The sequence below is a fragment of the Podarcis erhardii genome (assembly GCF_964252035.2).
Source record: "Podarcis erhardii genome assembly, chromosome: Z".
NCBI lineage: Eukaryota > Metazoa > Chordata > Lepidosauria > Squamata > Lacertidae > Podarcis > Podarcis erhardii.
Genome location: NC_138504.1, coordinates 452,907 through 479,088, shown reverse-complemented (window position 1 = coordinate 479,088; position 26,182 = coordinate 452,907). Strand labels below are relative to the sequence as shown.

The 26,182-nt window shown below is 42.4% G+C and overlaps 1 protein-coding gene across 2 annotated transcripts in view; it reads right to left on the bottom strand.

Annotated features, from left to right (window-relative positions):
- OGT (O-linked N-acetylglucosamine (GlcNAc) transferase) overlaps positions 1 to 26,182 on the bottom strand; it is an 83,237-nt gene that overhangs the window by 28,739 nt on the left and 28,316 nt on the right. For both annotated transcript variants that reach the window (XM_081846726.1, XM_081846727.1), the window contains exons 5-14: positions 23,928 to 24,044; positions 21,247 to 21,326; positions 19,332 to 19,527; positions 15,853 to 15,993; positions 14,984 to 15,084; positions 12,380 to 12,533; positions 9,747 to 9,848; positions 8,711 to 8,890; positions 5,189 to 5,347; positions 587 to 676 (exon numbers count right to left, since the gene is read on the bottom strand). In XM_081846726.1, coding sequence (XP_081702852.1) covers positions 587 to 676; positions 5,189 to 5,347; positions 8,711 to 8,890; positions 9,747 to 9,848; positions 12,380 to 12,533; positions 14,984 to 15,084; positions 15,853 to 15,993; positions 19,332 to 19,527; positions 21,247 to 21,326; positions 23,928 to 24,044 — 1,320 coding nt within the window. The remainder of the gene's footprint in view (positions 1 to 586; positions 677 to 5,188; positions 5,348 to 8,710; positions 8,891 to 9,746; positions 9,849 to 12,379; positions 12,534 to 14,983; positions 15,085 to 15,852; positions 15,994 to 19,331; positions 19,528 to 21,246; positions 21,327 to 23,927; positions 24,045 to 26,182) is intronic.

The window sequence follows — 26,182 nt, the reverse complement described above, 5'->3', positions numbered from 1 at the left end:
TCGGTCACAACTGGACCTAATGGTCAGGGGTCCCTTTACCTTTAGCACCTTAGAGACCAACTAAGTTTGTTCTGGGTATAAGCTTTCATGTGCAGGCACACTTCTTCAGATACCTGAAGAATCTACTAGTGCAGATTATTCATGATTTAGCCCTCTCTTCTGATATTGCACATTCGTCCAAACAACGTATAGCATCCAAGAACAGATGGTATCCTGCATTATAGCTTCTTCCTTCCACCAGATTATGCATTAAAAGGCTGTTCTCTGCCATCAAAGAGCTTTAGCAAAAGATAGAGAAGTAAACAGAGGCAGGAAGAGATGACCATATCTCTGAATTTTATTTTGATTTTAAATGTGATTTGAATTGTATTTTAAACCAATCGTTTGATTTTGTGTTTTTAATGTATTATATATTTGGTGTTAGCTGCCCTGTGCTTGGTCTTGGCCGGGGTATAAGTAAAATTTATTATTCTTATTCTTATTAATATATCAGATCGCTAAACTCCTCAAAATGACAAATATCTTCCGGAAAAGGTTGCCTGGGCAAGAGCGTATTTAGGATATACAGGGGGGAAAGAGCTCTCACCTGAGATAAGTCAATAAAGTGATTTGCTTCAGCCATCACCTTGACCCGGAAGTTTGTGCCGTCGTCAGGGCTGAGGGCATAGCAGAAGACCTAGGAAAGAGAGGAATTGCTTAGAACTGAGGCTGACCAGAGTCACTGAATGAATGGAGGAATCTTTATTCGCGTCGAGCATCACAATAAAACAATACAATATGCAAAGAATGGAAATAAAAAGTCCATTGTACATTTGAGGGTCACTTGAGCAGGGAGCACGTGAGGCGCAGCAAAACACAGGCCGAAAAACAGTAGACAAAGCCCATCTTTCCCAAACATCGCAGGAAAAGGCCAGAATTTACGAAGCGCATGAACCATCACAGCTTTCCTCCATGATGAAGCAATTGCTAATATAGAATCATAGAACTAGGGAGTTTGAAAGGGCCACGAGGCTCATCTAGGCTAACCCCCTGCAATGTGGGAATCGTTGCCCAAGAGCTTCCCTCTTGTGGCTTATCCCCACAACAGCTCCTGACTTTGGGTTTTAGTCAAGCAAACAGTCTAATCCAGGCATTCCCAACCTGCGGCCCTCCAGATGTTTTAGCCTACAACTCCCATGATCCCTACCTCACAGGACCAGTGGTCAGGGATGATGGGAATTGTAGTCCAAAACATCTGAAGGGCTGAAGGCTGGGGATGCCTGGTCTAATCTGTCAGTGCCTAAATGATCTCAAGTGTCAGAACAACTTGACTGCCATCAGGAAATTTCCCACCGTCCCATTTCAACTCTCCAGCACCTGATCTGCATCATCGAGCAATCCCAAAATGCAGACAGCTTTGAACCTCACAAGATCAAATGTCTCGCCCTGGACTGGACTCGAGGGACGATTCCGACAGATTCCACATGGGAAACGCTCATGTCCCTGCAGAGATGGTAGCACCAAATCGGTGGTGCATGTGCTTTATAAAAAGCCTTGAGGAGATGATTGTGTTGTTTAGTCGTGTCCGACTCTTCGTGACCCAATGGACCAGAGCATGCCAGGCACTTCTGTCTTCCACTGCCTCCCGCAGTTTGGTCAAACTCATGCTGGTAGCTTCGAGAACACTATCCAACCATCTCTTCCTCTGTCGTCCCCTGCTTGGCAGGGGGTTGGACTCGATGGCCCTTGTGGTCTCTTCCAACTCTATGATTCCTTGTGCCCTCCATCTTTCCTAACATCAGGGTCTTTTCTCATGAGGTGGCCAAAGTATTGGAGCCTCAGCTTCACGATCTGTCCTTCCAGTGAGCACTCAGGGCTGATTTCCTTAAGAATGGATAGGTTTGATCTTCTTGCAGTCCATGGGACTCTCAAGAGTCACCTCCAGCACCATAATTCAAAAGCATCAATTCTTCGGTGATCAGCCTTCTTTATGGTCCAGCTCTCACTTCCATACATCACTACTTGGAAAACCATAGCTTTTACTATACGGACCTTTGTTGGCAAGGTGGTGTCTCTGCTTTTTAAGATGCTGTCTAGGTTTGTTGTGAGATGATTACCCCTCCTTTATTGCCAGTTCCGGGTTGCCCAACCACTACCCCAGAGTCCTCTCTCTTGGCAGATCAAGAGGAGCAGGTGACGGCAAAGGCAGCCAGGTTTTGTTTTTGTTTTTTATTATATAATATTTATTCCGGTTTTAAAAATTACAAAAGAAAACACTAGGTTAAGCAAGAAAAAACGAGACCATGAATACAGACAAGCAAAAAAAGAAAAAAAAGGAAAAAAAGGAAAAAAACCCCAGAAAAATACAAGCAATTAAGAAAAAAAAAAAAAGAAAAGGAAAAAACAAAAACAAACCTTCCCATAACTTATTTTCCAATTGCTTATTTCCTTGACCTCCTCACACCTCCCTTTTTTGTATTCTAGTTCAATTAGATATTTCAGCAAATCCTTTCCATCTTTGTTTTTATCCCAATAATTTATCTTAACATACTGTAATTTTACACTCTCTTCTTTCACCATAATTTATCTTAATATACTGTAATTTTACATTCTCTTCTTTCGCCAATTAACAAGCCATTTTTACTTTATTTAATCTTATTTCTCATTAAAATTAATATATTTGAGCTTGATCTCTTAAAAACATTTCCCCTAGGGTCATAAAATTTCATTCCACAATTTTTCCATCCCTCATTAAGTTTTTAAAGTCTCCTTATAAATACTTTAAATTCCCAGTCTTCTTCCACCGTCTCCTCTCCCTGGTCTCGGCCCCTGCCGTCACTTCCATCAACCCCCAACAGTCCATCAACCTGGAGACCTTATATCCGAGGCTCTTAACTCTTCTTCACATCCCTTCTGCCGGTCTTCTTGATGATCTTTGATACTAACAAGCAGATCTTGGGGATGCTCCAACCCAACAATACTTTTATTCCTTCTTAATAAGTCGGCCAGGTCTCCATGGTTAAAACTAGGGCCCATAAAGCATTCCAAATCTTGTTTCACAATTCCTCCAAATCCAAAGGCCCCAAAGGCTCCAATCTTCTCCTGGCCCAAGTCCATATCCCAAAAGTCAATTGATCCCTGAATAAGGGAATCTCTCAAACTTTCCATTTCCAGATCAGGCCAGGCTCCCATCTTCATAATCTGGCTTTTTCTAGTTGCAGTCATATAGGGCCTCAACTTGTAATCCTCCATTTGCATCTGTAAAGTTGAGGCTCCCCCTTGTATTGCTTTATATTCAACAACAACAACTTTCTCCTTCTCCGATTCATCCATTTGTTCAATTAGAATAGATTCCTGTGCCAGATCAACTTCTGTGCTGATGCCCACTTTTGTTCCCAATATATCAATATTAGTTGCCATGACATCTATCTGTTTATGCAGCTTTCCCAACAGATAAATTGTCTTATTCAATACAGACACTATATCTTCCTTAGCCGACATTCTTGAGATGTTCAAGGTCAAATCCTGGTTTCCCACAATCTTTATCTTAAAGCCAAATTCTCCAGCTGCACTTTTGTAACAATGTCCCAAAACTCCCTCTAGAGGAAGACAGTCTCCATTTGTATCAATCCTTTCCAGCACAATTCCAAAGGTAAAATAGTAACAATTTTCAGTTACCTTTACTTCTTTTTAAGCGCAGAAGCGGATGATGGAAACAATGTCTTTCTTTTATAGCTAGCTGTCAAATTTATCCTGTTCACCGTCAAAGGACTTTTTGCAAACCGTTCCCAGGTTCAGAGACGCGGTGATTCAGTTCTTGATTTTTCACTTTCTCCTGCAGAATCACTTGGTCAAAATTCCCCCCCTCTTCTCCTACTTCCAAGGGGGTTAAGTAGTTTCAATCAGTGGAGTTTTAATCCTTTACATGAGACTTTCCAAGACCTTAGTTAACAACTACTTTGCCTGAGTCTGTTTACAGAAAGGAAAGGTGGACTTCCTATTTGAACCTTCCCCATTCGGTGCCAAATTAAATTATTTTAAAAGTCCAATTTTCCGTTCTACTCACGGGTTGTTGTTTAAAATCCAATTACCCACAGGAAAAAAGTCAGCGCTCTCCGACAGCAGCAATGCAGCTTCACTCCGTGAAAGAAGCAGTCGATTCAAAGCACCGCGCCGCTCACCCCACGTCGCTCCGGATTCCCGATACCGGGTCTCCCCGCAAGTAGGGGGGGGCGCAAAAGGTGCCAGCCGAATCCCAAGTTCACAGGCTTCTCCACCTGTGATTTCTGAGGGTCTCCGCCTTCGCCGTGGTGATCAGACCCTGTTTTTCACGGAGCAAGTTCCTCCCGAACGGAGGAGCTCCGCCATTGCCGGAGGCGCCAACCCGGAAGTGTTAAAAGGCGGCCAGGTTTTGAGCTGGGGCAGTCAGAATAAGGTCCACTCTCAATTCAAAACCCTCAAATGTATTTGATATCATTGATTTTTCATTTCTATTCCTTGCAGATCATCTCGTTGTTTTATTGCTACAACCAAGGGCTGACGCAAATTAAGAGGATAATGTTGATGATAATTATAATAATAAAAAAAACTTTTATTTGTATCCTGCCCTCCCCGTCCGAAACCGGGCTCAGGGAGACTAACACCAAATATGTAACATTGGTATAAAATCAAGCAATAACGAAATTGCCTCCTGAAAACAAGTCAGGATCAAATTCAAATCCAATTAGATGGCTTTCTGCAGGATTAGGGTTGGGAACAGTAAACGCTCATCAGGCCCAACTGTTTGCACTGCTCTTATATGGGCCTGTGAGAACACTGGGAGGCCTCTTTCATACTAGTTCTTACACAAAAAGAGAAGGGGAGTCAGGTTGAACCAAAGGCCCGGCGGAACAACTCCATCTTACAGGCCCTGCAGAAAGATGTCAGATCCCACAGGGTCCTGATCTCTTGTGGCAGAGAGTTCCACCAGGCCGGGGCCAAGGCCGAAAAGGCCCTGGCCCTGGCCGAGGCCAGCCTAATCTCCCTGAGGCCCAGGACCTCTAAGAAGTTATTATTTGCAGACTGTTAGATCCTCTGTGGGGTATACCAGGAGAGGCGGTCCTAGGCTGTATTAATTCAACGTGCGGCTCGTACCCATGACCCCAAGATTCAGAGTCTCAGCGCTCTGCCGCCTGAGCTACTCACACGGCTGCCCTCTTGTGCACCTCACCTCAAATTTGTCCGAATTGTGCATGCCTGGGATTGACTGCATGAGATGGGAGGTGGGGTGGTTCCCAAAGTCAGAGCTCACGTAGCCAACGCGGAGCCGGCCCTCACTGCCTTTCAGGTCCTTGGGGTGCTCGTAAGGTGGCTTGTGGAGCACGTTGATCTGGCAAGGGGATTCAAAAAAGCCGGGTTACGGAAATGACATGGGGGGACGACAGTTGTTCCAATGTTGTTCCAACATTGTTCCAAATGACATGGGGGGGGGGGACAGTTGTTCCAATGTTGTTCCAATGTTGTTCCAATGTTACAAATATACATACCTTTGACTTGACAGCCCAAGAAAGACACCTAGCATTATGAATTCGCAGAAAATCTATGCTTTAACCGACTCTCCTCATTCCGACGCCATTTGAACCCTAAAAGGAAGGCGAATTTGGGCTCCACCTCCCTCCATGAGCCAAGAAGCAGGAAGTCATGTAGGCAGCAGGAACAGGGCATCCTGCCAGAATTCCCCAAGCCTGAGAGCACATACACGGCACCCCACCGAGGGAGGGACCAAGGGGGCAACCATAGACATCCGCCAAGGCAGTTTAGAAGGCAGGTGTTCTGAATGCCCATCTCCAGACAAGTCCAGTGGGAAAGGACGTGTCAAGAGTTTTATTGTTCTTTCGGTGATGGAGATTTAAGGGGTCTGATAAAGGGACCTCATATTGAATGCATAACCCTTGTATACCCCTCCCCATTTGTGATGTGCTAGTGATGTAGTGATGATGTATCAACGATGCTGCTTGAAGTGTATTCTGGGGGGAAGAAGGAAGTTTTAAAAGCTGACATCGACCCATGCTCGGGGTTCTTACTCCTGGGCAGACCTGTGGTGCAACAGTAAGAATCATGGTCTACTGACCACTGTTTTGCTCCAAATTACCGGGCTGAGACTTCCTCCTTTTAATGACAGCATGGACCCATGGGGGACAAGTGCCCCGGTGAGCTAGGCTGTCAAGGAGTCACTCACCCTGGAATTTTTTCGCTTAACAGCCATTGGCGCCAATATAGAGCAGGCTTCCTCAACCTTGGCCCTCCAGCTGTTTTCAAACTACAGTGCCCATCATCCCTGACCACTAGACCTGCTAGCTAGGGACCATGGAGTTGTAGGCCAAAAGCATCAGGAGGGCTGAGGTTGAGGAAGCCTGATAGAGAGCTCTACCTCTCTTTCAAATCAGAGCCGGCAAAGGCGGTGGAGTTCCTGCGCGGGTGCCTGGAGGTGGTTGGAGGATGGATGGCAGCTAACTGGTTGAGGTTGAATCCTGACAAGACTGAAGTTCTGTGGTGTGTGGGCGGGTGGGGGGGGGCTCCCTGGTCCTGAATGGGGCAACTGTGCCCCTGAAGGACCAGCTGCACAGTCTGGGGGTCATTTTGGACCCATAGAGGCACAGGTCTGTTCTGTGTCCAGGGCAGCTCCATCTGGGATGCAGGATAAGACCCTCCCTGCCCACGGACTCTCTTGCCAGAGTGGCGCATGCTCTTGTTATCTCCAGCTTGGACTACTGCAATGCGCTCTATGTGGGGCTACCTTACTGCAATTAATCCAGAATGTGGTAGCCAGGGGCCACCAGGTGGCACGTTGGAAGATGGCCGACAATAACATCTCTCGGACCCATACGAGGTAATTAAGAGGCTGCTATGGGAAGTATGCAGTCTTCCTACCCCCCAAGGAGATGGGGGGGCTGCCTTGCCAGCGGTGTCCACAATGCACCCCCTGATCTGAGAGATGGAGGTGCCAGTCACTTGGCACGAGCGCTCAATGAAGTTAGATCTTCCTGACGCCGATTCCAATCAGCGCGTTCTGGTTAGCTTCAGCTCGGAATTATAATTGGAAACATATGATTGGAATGAAGCTGAAGCACATACATCAAGTAACGCTAGAGAGATAAGACTGCTGATTAATGGATCTCTGTGACCGGGAGTGATGGACGGATAAGTAAATCTTCTGATGAATCACCATTAAGAGACTGTATGTTTGGAATGAAGGGGGGTGGGGTGGAGGAAAAAACCTTTTTTCTTTGCACGATGTGATATGAATAACCCTCAACCCCAGATAGAAACAAGATCGTTGCGTTTTACTAATCACAAGCAGGAATTCAAGAACTGTGTGGGATGAATTATAGCTGGAGAGAGGATTGGTGAACGGTGAGAACGGAGGAAAATTTTATGACGCAGTTAAAAAATGGCGTCTCGCCAAGACAGGCTTGCCGAAGAAGGACAGGGGGAGGAGAATCAGGACCATTGGAAAGAGAAGGATTGTTGGAATGCATCTTGACCTGACAGAGCCTCCTGATATATTTGGCAAGTCTGAGAAAAGTAAAGGACAGACCGAAGATTAATTTTTTTTTTATGGAAGCGTTGAACAGCGGCTGTCCCTGAGCGATATGATCTTTGGAGAGTACAAAACCCACAGAGAGGATGCCTGTTTTCAATCGGCTTGTGAAAATTATCAGAGATCGTAAAGAAAGGAATAGACGATAACAAGAAGATGAAAAAAGTAATAAAGGACTATCTGGATAGAACTGGATAGAACTGTTTAATTAAAGCAGCAATATAAGTGATGTTTGGACTCATTCGGAGCTTTGGACTCATTCAGAGCTTGATGTATGGGTACCCCCAACAAAAATTTAAAATTCGGCTGTATAATTTGGAACTAATGTGATTTGGATAATGTGATGTGATTGGCCTGTTAATAAAAAATTATTTTTTTAAAAAAACAAACAAACAGAATGTGGTAGCCAGACTGGGGACCGTGAACAGCAGCAGAGACCACATAACACCAGTCTTGAAAGACCTGCATTGGCTCCCAGTACGTTTCCGGGCACAATTCAAAGTGTTGGTGCTGACCTTGAAAGCCCTAAACAGCCCAGCAGATGAAACTTTCCTCTGGTTGTCAATATTAAAGAGGATGCCAGCAAGATTGAACCTTTCTGTAAAATAAAGGATTTAAATCCAGTCTTACTGAGACCACATACCAACGGTCCCGAGAGATAGGCATTGGCTCTCAGTACGTTTCCAAGCACAATTCAAAGTGTCGGTGCTGACCTTGAAAGCCCTCAATGGCCTCGGCCCAGTAGACCTGAAGGAGCATCTCCACCCCAGACACCGAGGTCCCTCTCCCAAGGGCCTTCTGGCGCTTCCCTCCCTGCAAGAAGCCAAGTTACAGGGAAGCAGGCAGAGGGCCTTCTCGTGGTGACGGCCGCCCTGTGGAACGCCCTTCCATCAGATGTCAAAGAAATAAGCTATTATCTCACTTTTAAAAGACATCTGAAGGCAGCCCTGTTTAGGGAAGTTTTTAAATATTTAATGCTGTCTTGTGTTTTTAATATTTGGTTGGCAGCCACCCAGAGTGGCTGAGGATACCCAGACAGATGGGCAGGGTAGAAATAATAAATTATTATATATTATTATATATCCAAAGCCAACATGCATTCAAACTCTGACGGAACGGAGCGGCGCACACCTCTTCACAGCATAGACCCACCTTGTCCAGGCAAAGGTTCCCATGTCTCTCGGCAATAGCCTTTCGGAAGCCGTGGGACAGCGGATACAGCATGCTGTGATGGGGGTGCACCGAAGGGAGCCGGTTCTTCTCCAGCTGGTCAGCCACAATACTGACAAGCTTCTTCATTCTCTCGTCGTAATCGGTCCAATCACAGACGATCTGAAAGGGGGCAAAGAAAACCAGGGTTCTAGATTCAGGTAGGTAGCCGTGTTGGTCTGATGAAGTCAAAATATATATAAAAATTGCCCAGTAGCGCCTTAGAGACCAACGAAGTTTGTTCTTGGTATAAGCCAGGCACCCCCAACCTTCGGCCCTCCAGATGTTTTAGACTACAATTCCCATCATCCCCGACCACTGGTCCTATTAGCTAGGGATCATGGGAGTTGTAGGCCAAAACATCTGGGGGGCCCGCAGGTTGGGGATGACTGATATAAGCTTTTGTGTGCATGCACACTTCTTCAGATACACTGAAGCGGAAGTCCCCAGACCCTGATATACAGAGGGAGAAGTCCCCAGACCCTGCTATATCAGAGTAAGGAGAAGCCCCCAGACCCTGATATATAGTGGGAGGGTGAGTTGGGGTTTTTCTCCGAAGGGTAGTAGGAGTCAATGGGTATGGTCCACCTGCTGGCAACTGTGAACGACTGAAAAAACGAGGGATGGTATGCAGATGACCTAAAATAGTTTTAGGATATGTAATGAGACACAGTCGTCCACAGGTTGACCATACCGATTGAGTCCTAGTACCTCTTCAGAGAAATACCCCGCCCCACCCTCCCTCTAAATATCAGGGTGTGGGGACTTCCACTTCAGTGTATCTGAATAAGTCTGCCTGCACATGAAAGCTTAGACACAGAACAAACTGAGTTGGTCTCTAAGGTGACATTGGACAATTCCTGAATTAGGTGACGCTTTTACCATTACCGTGGTACCTTGGGACTCAAACGCCTCGGTTCCCAAATGCCGGAAACCCTGGGAGTGTTGGCCCTTAATATGCTGAAAAACTCTGCCTCACCTGCAAACAGTGCGCCAGGTTGCAGTAAGCGTCAGGAAAGTCCGGCTTCAGTTTCAAGGCGGTGCGATACGAAGCAATTGCCTCTGGGATGTTTCCGGAATCCTAGAAAGGGAGGGATATTTCAGCAATTGCCACTAGCTTTTTTCCTCAACCATCAAAACCAAAGATGAAGAACAGACAGAAGGCATGATGATCCACATCTGGTGGACTTATAAAGTAACATTCAACAATCATTGGAATAGAACAGGGGTCGGCAAACTTTTTCAGCAGGGGGCCGTCCACTGTCCCTCAGACCTTGTGGGGGCCTGACTAGATTTAGGGGAGGGGGGAAAAAGGAACGCATTCCTATGTCCCACAAATAACCCAGAGGTGCATTTTAAATAAAAGGACACATTATACTCATGTCAAAACATGCCGACTCCCGGCCAGATTGAGGCGGCCATGGGGCCGTAGTTTGCCATGCTATAGAATAATATTGAGTATCAGCATGTAAAAATTCAACAGAAACCTACTCTTAACAATTACAATAAATTGTAATTGATAGTACAATAAATGATTATTACAATGAATGATTATTGTAATTGATCATAGAATAAATGATTGTTACAATAAATGGTTATAAAACAACGGCAAGTCACAGTGTCTACAATAGCCGCAGCGAGAATCTTAACAGACAAAGGATGGAAAGGAGAATCCCATCCCTACTAAGTTGGCGTAGCCAGCAAAAAGGCTAAAATACGCAGAATTAGCAAGAATATTATAATACAGACAGAATTATGAGAGGTTTTGGAAGAAACATTTCATAGAGAACAGGACACTTGCAGAGTACAGTGGTACCTCTGGATGTGAATGGGATCCGTTCCGGAGCCCCGTTCGCATCCTGAAGCGAATGCAACCCGCATCTGCATGTCGCAATTCGCCGCTTCCGTGCATGACGTCATTTTGAGCGTCTGTGCATGCAGCGAAACCCGCAAGTAACGTGCTCCGTTACTTCTGGGTCACTGCAGAGCGCAACCCAAAAATATTCATCCTGAAGCATATTTAACCCGAGATAGGACTGTATTGTCTAAATTTACAGGGGTGCCCAAATTTTCCAAAAGAGAGCCAGATTTGACATGAGGGCGGGGCAAATTTGTTGAGCTGTTTTAGGATTTAACCCCAAGGTTGTTGAGCTCTTTTTAGGATTGAAGCTGTTGAGCATTTTGGGGGAGGGGGGTTTGCCCCAGTAAGTAAACCAGGTTATGCTCCCCGGCCACACGCTGGACATGTGTGGTCTAAAAAAAAATGTTGGGAAAACTTAAAATTCTGTGGCAGGTGTGGATTGACAAAGGACAGCAGGAAATATGACAAAACCAATGCATTTTGAGATCTAGGAGAGACGAGCGAAAGGGTGCCATCGGAAATGTGACATAGGGGTGATTGGAAGTCACAATGAGATTTTTGGGTGTGGAACTCCACCATACTTTCTGTCTATATAAGCCACCCTCTATTTGGGGGGGCTCAAATTTAAGAAAATGAGCCATTCACCCACCCAATCACCCATATAAGACCTTCCCCCATTTTTATTTCAAAGTAAAAAAACCCACCTGACACGCTGAAAAGTACAGCGATTTTTTCATTTTCCTTTTTAAAAATTTATTTACAAACAAACACAAAGACACAAAACAAAATTCGTATTATCCTACCACCCAAAATTTCAGACATTAAAACCACCCTTGTGGCTTCCCTCCACCGCCCCTCACCCTCCTATGTAATATTTCACATTGACATTTTTATTTCCCCCCTATTTATTTATTTATTTATTTATTTTTGATTTCATTTTACATGCTAGTTGCTGTACATTTTCAACACTATACATTACATATATGGATTCCCCACATCTAACCCTATACCCAACTCACCATTTACCCAAATACCCATGTGACTTCCTTCACTCACATTCACATTGCAATTTGTATCTAAATTTATATTTCTTAACTCTTTTAACTTACTATTTTTATTATTATTATTATTATTATTATTATTATTATTATTATTATTATTATTATTAAACCAGATTTACAAACATTAAACCAAACATATCAACATGTTAGTTTTTGAGCAGTACTTGAACACATAATCTTCAAACTATTTCCATTATATTTTTATTTTCCAGTTTGATTGGTACCTTATTACTGCACTTAACCTTGCCAGTTCTATAAATTCAATTAGTTTCTTTATCCAGTCATCCTTTGTGGGTATATATTTCCTGTTCCAGTTTTGTGCAAGGAGTAGCCTTGCTGCAGCTGTCACGTATAAGAATAATATCTTCCCATCTTGTGGTATTTCTTTACCTCTTATACTCAGTAAATATGCCTCTGGTTTTCCCCTCTAAATTAATTCTGATCATCTTTTTTATTTCCTCATGAATTTTTTTACGTTTCCGTAGCCCCACCATAAACGTATCGGTGTGCCCTCTGCCTCCTCACACTTCTAGCATAAATTCCAATTCTCCCCTTTTTCTTTTTGCGCCCCATCTCGGTTTGGGACGGCTTTTGCCAGTTGTTTTCCTTTGTAAAAACTAACAGATTTCCCTGCTGCCCCCCCCCGGCAGTTTTTTTAAAAAATAGATTTAGCAAAGACACAAAGCTCACCTTATGGATGGAAGCGAGGTTGCTGTGGGCATCGGCAAACGCAGGATTTATTTGGATTGCTCTTGTGTAGCACTGCAGAGCTCCTTGGACGTCTTGCATTTCCTTCAAGGTGTTCCCCATGTTGGAATAGGCGTCTGCAAAAGTGGGGCTTATTCTGACGTGGAGGGCGAGAGAAAAAGTGCAGTTTTGGTACAAAAACACTGAAGTTACGCTGGAAATGTAAGGGTCAAGAAGGCTCTTTCTATCCTATACGGTGGTCTTTAGGGCAGTTCATTAAAAAAACTTTTTAAAAAAATGCCTTCTCCAAAGCCTTCACAAAATAGGAAAACGGCAAAGAAAACAGCTATTTTCATGGAGGAGGATCGAGATATTAACTGATATGCACGAAATTTCAGATATAGCTATATAATCCCTAGTGTAGTAAGATAAGACCTTGGGAGCAGGCATTTTCAAAAAAGTGTTTTTTATGAACTACCCTAGTGGTCATGTGAGACAGTGAGACCTTGGTTCTCAAATGTTTTTTATACAGGTTTTTTATACAGAAAGGTTCAGCATTGTGGCATCCTCTTCATACGGACAAGCAGCACTTTCCTTTTGGGAAATCCCTGCTCCTCAATTCTGGCAATTATTAATCACTCTCAATTCCACCCTAATAATTGCCACCTGCCCAGATTTTAACTTGTCTGAATTAATTTTTACTTGAATTACTTGATGTCTGCTTTTAGGCTCGTTGTGTTGTTTTTATGATGTTAGCTGCTCAGAGCCCAGCCTCGGCCGGCGAGGGTGGGATACAAACAAACGAACAAACAAATAAATATTATTATTATTATTATTATTATTATTATTATTATTATTACTCAAACGCTTTGGTTCCCAAATGCCGAAAACCCAGAAAAAGTGTTCCAGTTTCCAGGCGTTTTTCGGAAGCCAAACATCAAATTCGGCTGTCGGCTATTCTTTCTGGGGCGCCTGCACCAATCAAACAGACTTCCGGAACAGATTAAGTTTGGTGCTTTGGTTTTTGCAATTTATTTGGTGTTTTTGTTTCAGAGGCTTTTTCGGTTCATTTGTTTTTGCGACTGTGCGGATCCCAGTTTAGTTACTGATTGATTGATTGATTGATTGTGTGATTGCGGAAACGGATAGAAGCCCCGGTCCCCATCTGAACAATGACTATCATCAGTGCAGGTCAGGAAAAAAAATAATTTTCATTTTCATCATTTACAAGACTGTTGTATTTATTTTAGAGTACAGTACATGAATGACTGCTTTCATTTTAGGGATCAATGGTCTAGTTAGATAGTAAAATTCATGTTAAATGGCTGTTTTAGGGATTGTTTTTCAAAGTCTGGTATGGATTAATCCGTTTTGCATGACTTTCTATGGGAAAGTGCACCTTGGTTTTGGAACACATTCAGTTTGAGAACCAAGGTACCACTGTATAATTAACTGGGGGGGGGGGAGAACATTTGTGAAAAAAACCAGAAGCCTTTCTAATAGGTTTAACGGGTGAAGAAATACCAAGAGACCTAAAAAGACAGTGTATTCTGTTTATGCCTGAATGTTCTTAGCCCAGATGTGGAAGGAAGAGAAGGTCCCAACAAAAGAAGAGTGGATTATCAAAATGACCGTGAAGATCAGACATCAAGATGATAGGAAATTTAAGCAAAGAAAAAAGTTAAAAGGACAAAATGGGGAAAATAATGAAGATGAAATGTGAAAAAGCATGGTGCAAAAACCTTAAGGATATAACCATCGTTAGTTCAAAGATGGCAAAATCAAGGGAGAATGAGATAGGCAGGAGAAGCAAATATTTAAAAAACCAGAAGAGGGAAGCTGGGGGAGATTGGGATTCATCTATGCTGTCTGCAAGAATGATGTTTGTGTTGAATATAAAATGCTAAAACTTAATAAAAACTATTTATATATAAAAAAAAATTAAACAAGAATGGGAAAAATTTATCAAATACCTTAAAGGCCACTGTACATATTTAGAAATAATAATAATAATAATAATAATAATAATAATAATAATAATAATTGTATCCCGCCCTCCCCGGCCGAAACCGGGCTTAGGGCAGCTAACATCAAATATATAACGTTAGTATAAAATCAAACAATAATTAAATTACCTCCTAAAAACAAGTCAGGATCAAATTAAAATCGAATTAGATGGCTTTCCGCAGGCAGGATTGATATAACATTGATGAAGCCAAAGTAGCAAATAAGGAAATGGAATAGAACGGATCATTGTAATTACATGCAAGAAAAGATGGCAAAATATGGAAACCGGGGGATGGGGGGGATGGGGGAGAGTCCGAGGGGTTTGTATAATCCCAGTATTGTATATATTGAAAATGTTTGGAGTGTATGGAAATAAAAAAACTGAAAATAAAAAAAACCTAAAAGAAAAAGAGAAAGTGCATTATCCACAAGAGGAGAGCTTTCCCACAGGCACCAGACCAGCCCAGCGCATGAGGAGTAATAATAATTATTAACAACAGCAACAATAATTTATTATTTATACCCAGCCACTCTGGGCGGCTTCCAGCAAATAAGGAGGAGCTCTTTCAATCTATTTTCCCCATGGCTTTGGAAGCTCACCTGATGGCCTCCTTGTAGTGCATGAGGGCCTCCTGGAGCTTCCCCTGCTGTTGCAAAACACTGGCTAAATTTGAATGCGCAGCTGCAAACTCCGGGAAGACCTGTGGGGAAGAAGCTCACACTTAGTTTCCCTGAGAAGCATTCTAAAGAGACGGAGGCCGCTCTTTGAGGCTCAAAGGTTGTGAAATAAATCCTCATTTGGATTGACTTGCAAAAATTAAGAAGGAGGAGGAGGAGGAGGAGGAGGAGGAGGAGGAGGAACCTATGGACTGCCTTTTTAGCATGCATAGGAAATACTGTTGGGAGATCAGACTGTCAAATGACCAATGCTGTATTTTAAAGAGCCCCTCTTTGATGCTCAAATGTGGCAGGGGCTGGCTGCAAAATAAATCACCATTTGGAATGACTTGTGGTAATAATAATAATAATAATAATAATAATAATAATAATGGGCCTATGAACTGCCTTTTTCGTACGCATAGGAAATACTGTTAGAAAATAAGACTGTCAGGGGATCAAGCTCAGCCGACACAGAGAACAGCATGTGCCCAGCTTTTATTTCAATTTCTGTACCGTTCCTTAACACCTTGCTTTGCTCTTCTGATGAAAAAGCAGATTTTTGGTCATTCCAGGAGGCCCAGGAATATAAAAAGAGGGACAGATCCTCTTCCTTCCAAAAGGGACTTATCGGACCATGCTTTGTCGAACCTCAGAATGCTACTTCACTTTCAGTTCTTCACCATTATTTCCGTTATTGATCAAGAAAAATCTGATCGGCGATTTTAAAAAAGACCCAGACTAGGAGTCCAGGGTACGCATGCCTAACCCTTATGTGTCAATTTAATTGTTGTAATTCTCCATGCACGTACCTCAAGAGCTTTCCGGTAGAGGCGGACAGCCTCCTCGATATTCCCTTGTTCTCGCTTGATGTTCGCCAGGTTATTAAGAGAATCCGCGTGAGTCGGACATAAACGGAGAGCTGTATTGTAGCATTCCTCGGCTTCGGCAACCTTCGAAACACAAAACAGAGTTTTTACGCGAACATTAGTATGTCTTTCACAGGAGCCCAAAAGGCTGCTCTGTGATGGGATGGCCAGATTGAGGTTTGATACGGCCCTCAGCTCCTGAAGGTAACTTGGTATTAAGGCGATTCATAAAAAACTCTTTTTTTGAAAATGCCTGTTCCAAAGGTCTTCTCTTACCAGCAGTAGAGATTATATAGCTATATCTGGAATGTCATGCATATCAGTTAATATCTTTTATATATATATGCCAGCTGTCCTTTGTCAACAACCAATTGTTGCTGTTTTTTATATTGAATATATGCTATATGGTAACTGTTGCATCTCATAGGTATCTCAAGCCTTCTGCACGTCACAAAAGATGTATTTTATCAAAGTCATTGTTGAACTGAAATACAATTAAGAAGTATATTAATAGTGAAATGCAATTAAGAAGAAGCATATTAACAGTGAAACCCCACAATTGTTGAGCCTTTTTAAAGGATTTGACCCCAGAGGTGCTGACCTTTTTTTAGGATTAAAATTCTTGAGCTTTTTTGGGGGAAGTTTTGCCCTAGTAAATAAACTGCCACGAGGGCCGGATTAAATCGACCAGAGGGCCAAATTAGGCCCCTGAACTGGACTTTGGACATGCCTGGTCTAAAAGAACATTGGGAAAATTTAAATTCTTTGGCAGGATAGCAGGAAATATGACAAAAGCAATGCATTCTGAGATCTAGGAGAGATGAGTGGAAGGCCCCCAAAGTGGACTTTGGACATGCTTGGTTTAGGGGAACATAAATACAAGATCAGACTAATCCGATTCAAACTCTCTTTCCCGCACACTTACCGTCTTTTGCAAGATGTATTTAAGGAAGACAGTAAGGGAAATGGTTTTGGTCATACTAAATCAAAATTAAGAGACAGATTTGCTAGATAGTAAAAGAAAATCATTGCCAAAAACGTATAAGAATGGCATACAAAGGATGAAGAAGTTAAGTCGGTTATGATTAAATGGGCTCAAGATTTTGGTCATAACATTGAATTAGATAAGTGGGAAAGATTATGGACAAAAACAATTTATTGCATGTACAGCGCTAACGGAAAATTTAATGAAGGTGACGTATAGGTGGTATTTGACGCCAACTAAACTTGCTAAAATATATATAACTCAAGATAAGGCACGCTAGAAATGCAAGGAGAAGGAAGGGAATTTCGTCCATAGGTGGTGGATGTGCACTAAAGTAAAAGTCTACTAGGATATGATTTACAAAGAATTGAAAAAGATCTTTAAATATACTGTTATTAAAAAACCAGAGGCTATTCTATTGGGTATTGTGGGAGAAATTCCAAAAGTAGACTTATGTATGCTACCATAGCTGTAAGGACATTTTTAGCCCAGAAATGGAAGCGGCAGGAACTTCCAACTTTGGAAGAATGGCAGACAAAAACGACTGAATATGCAGAACTGGCAAAGCTGGCAGTGAAAATCCGAAACCGGCGCGACAAACTGTTTGAAAAGGACTGGAGTAAATTTATAAAAGATGTGAAAGAACATTGTAAACATCTGAGAATGTTTGATGGTTTGATTTAAAATATTTTGTCATGATAATTTTTGAAAGTGATTTACAAATGCTAAAGTAAATTGTTTTAAGTAGAGTAAGAAGGTAAATAGGGCGATATATGTTCAGGTAGGCAGCCGTGGTGGTCTAATGCAGTTGAAATATATAAAAAAATATATAAATTGTCCAGTAGCACATTACAGACCAACTCAGTTTGGTCTTGGTAGAAGCTTTTGTATTGGAAGAAGTGGACCTGCACACAAAAAATTATACCAAGAAGAAGCCAAGTTTAGCAAGCCCTGTTTAGGGAAGCTTTTAATGTTTGACGGACTATTGTATTTTAATATTTTGTTGCCAAGAGTGGCTGGGGAAACCCAGCCAGATGGGCGGGGCATAAATAATTATTATTATTATTATTATTATTATTATTATTATTATTATTATTATTATTATTATTATTATTATCATCATATCATCATCATCATCATCATCATCATCATCATCATCAGGTGCTACTGGACAATTTTTAAAGGGTGATATAGAAATGCTAAGAGGATCGTGACTGCTTAAGAAAGCCAGGGAGTGGGAGCGGGGGGGGGGGAGGGGGAGTCGACGCTTGGTATGAGCAAAGTTGTATGTGACGATATGATTTGACATGAACGTGACAAAGGAAAAAATAAAAGAGGACTTCTTCTAGGTTCTGTACCCCAAATCCCCCCCCAAAAAGGCCAATTTTGAGGTCACCATAATCCGGAAGGCTTTTTTCAGCAAACCCTCTGACATACAGAAAGCAAAAGGGACCGGTTTAATTTTCTTTTTTTAATTTTTATTTTATTTATAACATAGTCCACAACTCATACATACAAACAGACCCACCACCATTGACTAATTATCAAAATAAAACTCCTATCCCCTTACACAAAGAAAACATAACATAAAAATAAAAGACTTTATCCTGTTAAATGGCCTCCTTATTTACTTCTTGTACAGTGGTGCCTCGCAAGACGAAATTAATTCGTTCCGCAAGTTGCTTCGTCTTGCGATTTTTTCGTCCTGCGGAGCGCGGATTCCACGGGTATTAACGACTTTAAGAAAAAGGAAGCAAACCCACAAGACGTTTTCGTCTTGCGAAGCAAGCCCATAGGGAAATTCGTCTTGCGAAGCACCTCGAAAAACGGAAAACCCTTTTGTCTAGCGAGTTTTTCGTCTTGCGAAGCATTCGTCTTGCGGGGCACCACTGTATACTATTTCTTTTGTATGGGATTATTACAATTTTTCATAATTATGACTTAAACCACAAAGTCTCCTGTAGAAATTAATTGAAACAAGTCCAAGTGTATATTTTGGGACACTGTTTGGGAAAGTATTATCTGCATTTTCCCCATTCCTTTTGGAATTCTTGTCTGGGTTGTGCCCTAATCGTCTCTGTTAATCTGGCCAATTCAGCATGGAGTAAAAGCCTAAGAAAAAGCTAAACAACTTCAATCCTGAAAAAAAAGGCAACAACTTTGGTCGGCCCTCATGGCTCTTCACTTCATCAAATCTGGCCCTCTTTGAAAAAAGTTTGGACACCACTGCCTAATAGGAAAGTTTCTGTATTTTTTTTTCACAGGCCCACCAGACATGTATAAGTGTCCCTTCTGCTTTACTGCACTTCCAGCACAGGTTTTTTGTTTGTTTTGTTTTATACATTTTAGCTATTTTGGCAGGTGTTAAGTACCATCTATAAAACATCTTTTATATAGATGTTCCCCCACCCCAAGGCAAAAGGGACCAGTTTCTTACGCTGCCTTTCTCTTTCAGCGCGTTGGCCAGGTTGCAGTAGGCGTCGGGGAAGTGGGGCTGGAGCTCAATGGCCCTCTTGTAGGTATCGATTGCCAGATCGATCAGCCCCTGTTCGTAATACACACATGCCAGGTTGCCGTGGACAACAGCGTGGTTGGGACTCAGGCTCAGGGCCCGTAGGTAGGCTGCAACGGCTCTGAAATGAGATCAAGGACTGGTTCAGTTTCATTGTCACCAAGGTGGATAAAAATCTGTTTTTTAAAAAATAAAATGCTTTGGGAGGACGATTAAGAGGATCGAGGCGGGCCAGGACTGCTGATTCTTTTAGATTTGTTAGCAGCCTTCGACATGGTCGATCACAAACTTTTGGACCACCACCTTGCCAACGTGGGGATTCAGGGCACAGTCAGACAATGGCTGTGCTCCTTTATCTCAGGTCGGGGACAGAGGGTGACGCTGGGGAGGGAGTTGTCGCTGCGGCACTCCTTGTTGTGTGGAGTGCCGCAGGGCACAATCCTTTCCCCGATGCTTTTCAATATCTTTATGCACCCCCTTGCCCAGATTGTCTGGAGTTTAGGGCTGAGTTGTCGTCAATATGCTGATGACACCCAGCTTTATCTGTCAATGGACGGCCACCCTGACTCGGCCCCAGACACACTGACCAGATGCTTGGAAGCCGTGGCTGGGTGGCTGCGTGGGAGCCAGTTGAAGTTAAATCCTTCGAAGACAGAGGTCCTCTGGCTGGGTCAGGACAACATGGGGTTGGGGGGCCAACTCCCTTCTCTTGTGGGGGCGCAATTAGTGCCAGAGCCTTCTGTCAAGAGTTTGGGTGTAACCTTCGATGCCTCTCTTTCCATGGAGGCGCAGGTTGCAGCCACAGCAAAGGTGGCATTTTTCCACCTCCGCCGTATTAAGGAATTGGTTCCTTACCTTTCTCGCCCTGATCTGGCCATAGTGATCCATGCGATGGTCACCTCCAGGCTTGATTATTTTAACTCGCTCTATGCTTAGACTCACTCTGACACCCTATATGGGATTTGGTATATAAATTTTCCCGTGGCTTTTTTGCTGGCCCATGTAGGACCAGCATGGATAGCTGGCTTGGGTGAATAGCTGATGCTTCCTCCCTTTATAGTCTTGATTTATGGGGTACTACTAAAATGAGGCTGCATTTTAAGCTGTATTTTAAGCCGTATTTTAATTAACTGGGGTTTTTTTCTATTATATTTTATTGTAATTTATATTTGGTGTTAGCCGCCCTGAGCCCGGCCCTGGCCAGAGAGGGCGGGGTAGAAATAAATAAATAAATAAATAATTCAGGAAAGAATTACTTGTTTTAAGTTTTTCATGTGTGCGAAAACTCAGTCCAAGTTTTTCTTGGGGAAAAAATGTTTCAGCACATCAGTTAAGCAACATGGATACATATGCTACCATGTTACTGTTTTAGTGAAATAAATTGCTTAAATTGTTATGAAGGAATTGTTTCTTTTCTCCTTCCAATCAAGTACAGCAGAAAAGTTGTTCAAATAAAAAGTGTTCACTTATTAAAGCTCACCATCATTTCATCACAATCGGGCTGTATATAGCAGAACCAAATCATTTTTGATATAACCATAGAAAAGACTCTGAAGTTAGGATTCCAAAAAGGAAACCTGCCTCCGATTGTCAATATTAAGAGGATGCCAGCAAGGCTGAACATTCCTGTAAAAGGGGGATTTAAATCAAGTCTTATGGGTTTGGGATTTAAATCAATTTGCTTTAAATAAAATCAACCCTCTAGGCAACAATGGGAGTTAGTTTGGGTATGGGTGCAACCACTAAACTGAGAATATAAGACGTAATGTGATTATACGCAAAACCAATAAAAACCATTTATATAAAAAAGAGAATATAAGCTCTATGCCTATTTGCTTACCTGTCAAATATACGCGCCTCCTTCAAGACGTTCCCCAGATTAATGTAAGCATCCAGGAAGTTGGGGTCCAGGGTCACCGCCTGAAAATATTTAAGATAATAGATTTTTGTTACTAATACAGTCATACCTCAGGTTGAAGTAGCTTCGGGTTAAGCATTTTCGGGTTGTGCTCCGTGGCGCCCTAGAAGTAACAGAGCACGTTACTTCCAGGTTTTGCAGCTTGCGCACGTGCAGACGCTCAAAATGATGCCACACGCATCCACGGAAGCAGCAAATCGTGACCTTCATGTTCGCTTCAGGATGCAAATAGAGCCCCGGAACGGATCCCGTTCGCATCCAGAGGTACCACTGTATAACAGCATGGTTACTTTTAAATAAGTGGGTCAACTTTGACCTAGGCTGCCTCCTACCTACCTTCCTACCTTATCTATCTACCGACTTTATCTTATTATATATCTACTTGCCTACCTATCTTATCTATCTATCTATCTACCTATCCTATCTATCTAATCTATCTACCTACCTACCATCTAATCCAGGTGTGGCCCAACTTGGCCCTCCAACCCCCATCATCCCTACCTAACAGGACCAGTGGTCAGGGACAATGGGAGTTGTAGTCCCAAAACAGCTGGAGGGCCAGGTTTGGCCATGCCTGAATCTATCTACCTACCTAATCAATCTATCTATCTAATTAATCTATCTATCCATCTACCAACCTTTCTTATGTATCTATCTAATCTACCTACCTAATCTATCTATCTATCTATCTATCTATCTATCTATCTATCTATCTATCTATTCTAATCGAATCGAATCTACCTATGGAAGGAATATCAACTGTACGGGAAATGGTACCAACTAATGGTACTAACAGGACACCGGAGGCCCATTGCAGCTGAAAAAATGCCTCCAATTTTAATATAAAAAAGAATGGGAAACGTTTATTGCATATTGACAAAAGCAGTGCACACAGGTTAATTAGCAGGATTAATTTTTTTAAAAAACCCACCTGTAATGGTTAAATTTAAAGTAAGGACAGTCCCGGACTCATTGAAAAAAAAATCTGATAACCTTAAATTAGTGATGATTTTATTGAAGAAGAGTTTGGATTTGATATCCCGCTTTATCACTACCCTAAGGAGTTTCAAAGTGGCTAACATTCTCCTGTCCCTTTCTTCCCCACAACAAACCCTCTGTGAGGTGAGTGGGGCTGAGAGACTTCAGAGAAGTGTGACTGGCCCAAGGTCACCCAGCAGCTGCATGTGGAGGAGCAGAGACGCGAACCTGGTTCCCCAGATTACAAGACTACCGCTCTTAACCACTACACCACACTGGCTCTCCAGTGATGATAATGAATGATGATAATACAAAGGAACCAGGGGAGGCAGGGGAGGGAAGTCAAATAATCCCATAATGTGGGATTAACATTGATTGTGCATAGTTGTTTTTTAAAAAAATATTCTTTAATGTAATGATTTGGTTTTTGTGAAAACTAAAAAAATATTATACAGTGGTAACTTGGGTTAAGTACTTAATTCATTCCGGAGGTCTGTTCTTAACCTGAAATTGTTCTTAACCTGAACTTTAGCTAATGGAGCCTCCTGCTGCCGTTGAGCCGCCAGAGCACGATTTCTGTTCTCATCCTGAAGCAAAGTTCTTAACCTGAAGCACGATTTCTGGGTTAGCGGAGTGTATAACCTGAAGTGTATGTAACCCGAGGTACCACTGTATATATTAAAAAATTGCATACAGTGTTATTACAAGCCACTTCATTCAGCCCAGCGATATACTAATATGCAGCTGTTATTATGTCACATTGGTCAAGGCTTTCTGGGAAATAATATATGATGAGTTTAAAGAAAATGTTTGAAAATACATTTGTCAAAAAGCCAGAAGCCTTCTCACTAAGTATAAGACTTCTTATGTCTGCAACGACGGCAGCAAGAATGCAACTAGCCCAATGGGGCTTAGATTGGCTTGTTATGAATGAAAAAAATTAGTAAAAAAATATTTCAAAAGAGAATGCTACTTGCCCAATTAATGGGGCTTAGATCGGGTTATTAATGAAAGAAATGATAAAAAATGATTTAAAAAGAGAATGCCACTAGCCCAATTAATGGGGCTTATATTGGATTGTTATTAATGAAAAAATTAATAAAAATGATTTAAAAAGAGAATGCCACTAGCCCAATTAATGGGGCTTATATGGAATTGTTATTAATGAAAAAATTAACAAAAATGATTTAAAAAGAGAATGCCACTAGCCCAATTAATGGGGCTTATATTGGATTGTTATTAATGAAAAAATTAATAAAAATGATTTAAAAAGAGAATGCCACTAGCCCAATTAATGGGGCTTATATGGAATTGTTATTAATGAAAACAATAATGAAAAAATAATTTACAAAGAGAATGCCACTTGCCCAATTAATAGGGCTTAAATCAGATTGCTATGAATGAAAATAACAATAAATTCTTTAAAAGAAGAGGAGAAAACGCTACTAGCCCAATTAATGGGGCTTATATTGGATTGTGATTAATGAAAAATTAATAAAACATTATTTAACAGAAGAAGAGAGAACGCTACTAGCCCAATTAATGGGGCTTATATTGGATTGTTATCATTATCATTATTTTTTCAGGCCTTCCCATCTAGAGCCCAGAAACCCCGTAACAGTTACCTTCTCAAAGTGATGAATCGCCAGCCAGATTTCCCCTTGCGCATTGAACACACAGCCGAGGTTACTCCACGCCACAGCAAAGTTGGGTTGGGTCTCGATGGCTTTCAGGTAGCAGGCCTTGGGAGGGTCGAGAGGTATGTAGGTACAGGGGGAAGGGGGTATTTGCACAAAAGAAAAGTAAGAGAAAAGTCCCAGTTAGTATCCCTCCTCTGACCGGCCAAAAGTGATCCTGCGGTAGAGGCTCGCTCGCTGGCGCCAAAACTAGCGTGCTGGCGGGTGATGCTGCGCCAGCGCAAACCAGGACCCGAGTGCAAATCCACCATTGTCAGTTATGCTGACCCTTCAATATATAGCAATTCTTTCCTAGCAAGCAATTCCTCGGCCAAGGCCAGGGCAGTTGCTTTCACACTTGCAATCGGCTTCCAATACGCCGCCGTTTGGATTGCAACAGTTTGGATTGTGACACAGTTTGGATAGCATCCTGGCTGAGGTCAGATGACCTTGGGGCCGGTCTCTCCCAAATATTCTCCAGTTGTCAAAATGACAGCAGGGCCTTGGTTCTCAAACACCGAAAACCTGGAAGGAAGCTTCAAATTCTTCTTTTACAGCAGCCTTTCTCAACCTTGGGTCCCCAGATGTTTGTTGGACTACAACTCCCATAATTCCTAGCCAGCATGACCTGTGGTCAGGGATGATGGGAGTTGTAGTTCAAGAACATCTGGGGACCCAAGGTTGAGAAAGGCTGTTTTACAGGAAGGCTCAACTTTACTGGCATCCTCTTCACACGGACAAGAGGAGGTTTCATTTCGGGAGCCACAAAATCCTTGCTACTCAAACGCCGAAAACCCAGAAGGGTTAATTCTTCTTTTACAGAAAGGTTCATATGGACAATAGGGCAGTTTATGAAAAAAAAAAAATTGGAAAATGTCTGCTCCAGAGGTCTTATCTTACTACACTACGGATTATATAGCTATCTCTGAAATTTCATGCATATCAGTTAATATCTTGACTCTGCTCCACTGAAAAGCATTGGGTGTTCACTAGGGCGGTTCATAAAAAACTTTTTTTTTGAAAATGCCTTCTCCAAAGGTACTACACGAGGGACCCTCCTTCATGAAAATAGCCATTTTCGTATATCGTGAAGGCTGAAATGTCAATTCAGTGGAGCCGGGTCAAGATATTAACTGATATGCATGAAATTTCAGATATAGCTATATACTGTAATCCCTAGTGTAGTAAGAAAATAGCTTTGGAGAAGGCATTTTCCAAAAAAAAAAAAAAAGTTAATATGAACCGCCATAATGGACAGGCGCAGGTTTCCTTTTGGGAGTCACAAAATCGCTGGTACTCAAACACCTTGGTTCCCAAACGCCAAAACCCCGGAAGGAAGCGTTCCTGTTTCTGGAGCTTTTTGGAAGCCAGATGTCTGACGGAGCTGTCGGCGATTGTTTCTGGGGCGTCTGCACCAATCAGAAGCTGCGCCTTGGTTTCCAAACATTTTGGAAGTCCAACAGGCTTCCAGAATGGATTAAGTTTGACGCTTTGGTTTTTGCAATTAATTTTCTGCTTTTGTTATTTCTTGTATAGTACAGTACATTATCGCTTTCATTTTATGGATCAATGGTCTTGTTAGATAGCAGATTTTGTGTTCAATGGCTGTTTTTGTAAAAGTCTGGAACGGACGGATCCATTTTGCATTCCTTTCCATGGGAAAGCACGCCTTGGTTTTGGAACGCTTTTGAAACTGACTTCCAGAGCGAATGAAGTTTGAGAACCATGGTAACCGGTCATTAAAAACCGGTCGTTAAAAACCTTGCTGGCATCCTTGGTTTTGGAACGGATTCCGTTTGAGAACAAGGGACTACTGTAAGTAGAAATTACATTAGAAGATCCAGAATACCCCATGAAAGACACGGTCTCTCTCTTTTTAAAGAGCAAAAACTTGGCTCTCCAACCCTGAACTCACCTGTGCAGGACGCACACCTGAATGTTACTTTCACAACCTCAAATGACAGCTTTGCACAAAGGTCCCGGTCCCTGCAATGCGAGCGCGAGAAGTCGCCGGCGCCCCCTAACAGCACGCCGCTTGCGCCCTCGCTGCCAACTGCCGCGCTTTGCCGCAACGCCCCTGGGTGCTATGAGTGGCCAACCAGACTGATTCATCTGCCGGACAGGCCCACGCAGAAACTCAGGGGGGTGGGGAGTCTTAAATTTGTGCTGGAAACCTCAATGCATCGCAACCCAATTTTGCCGAG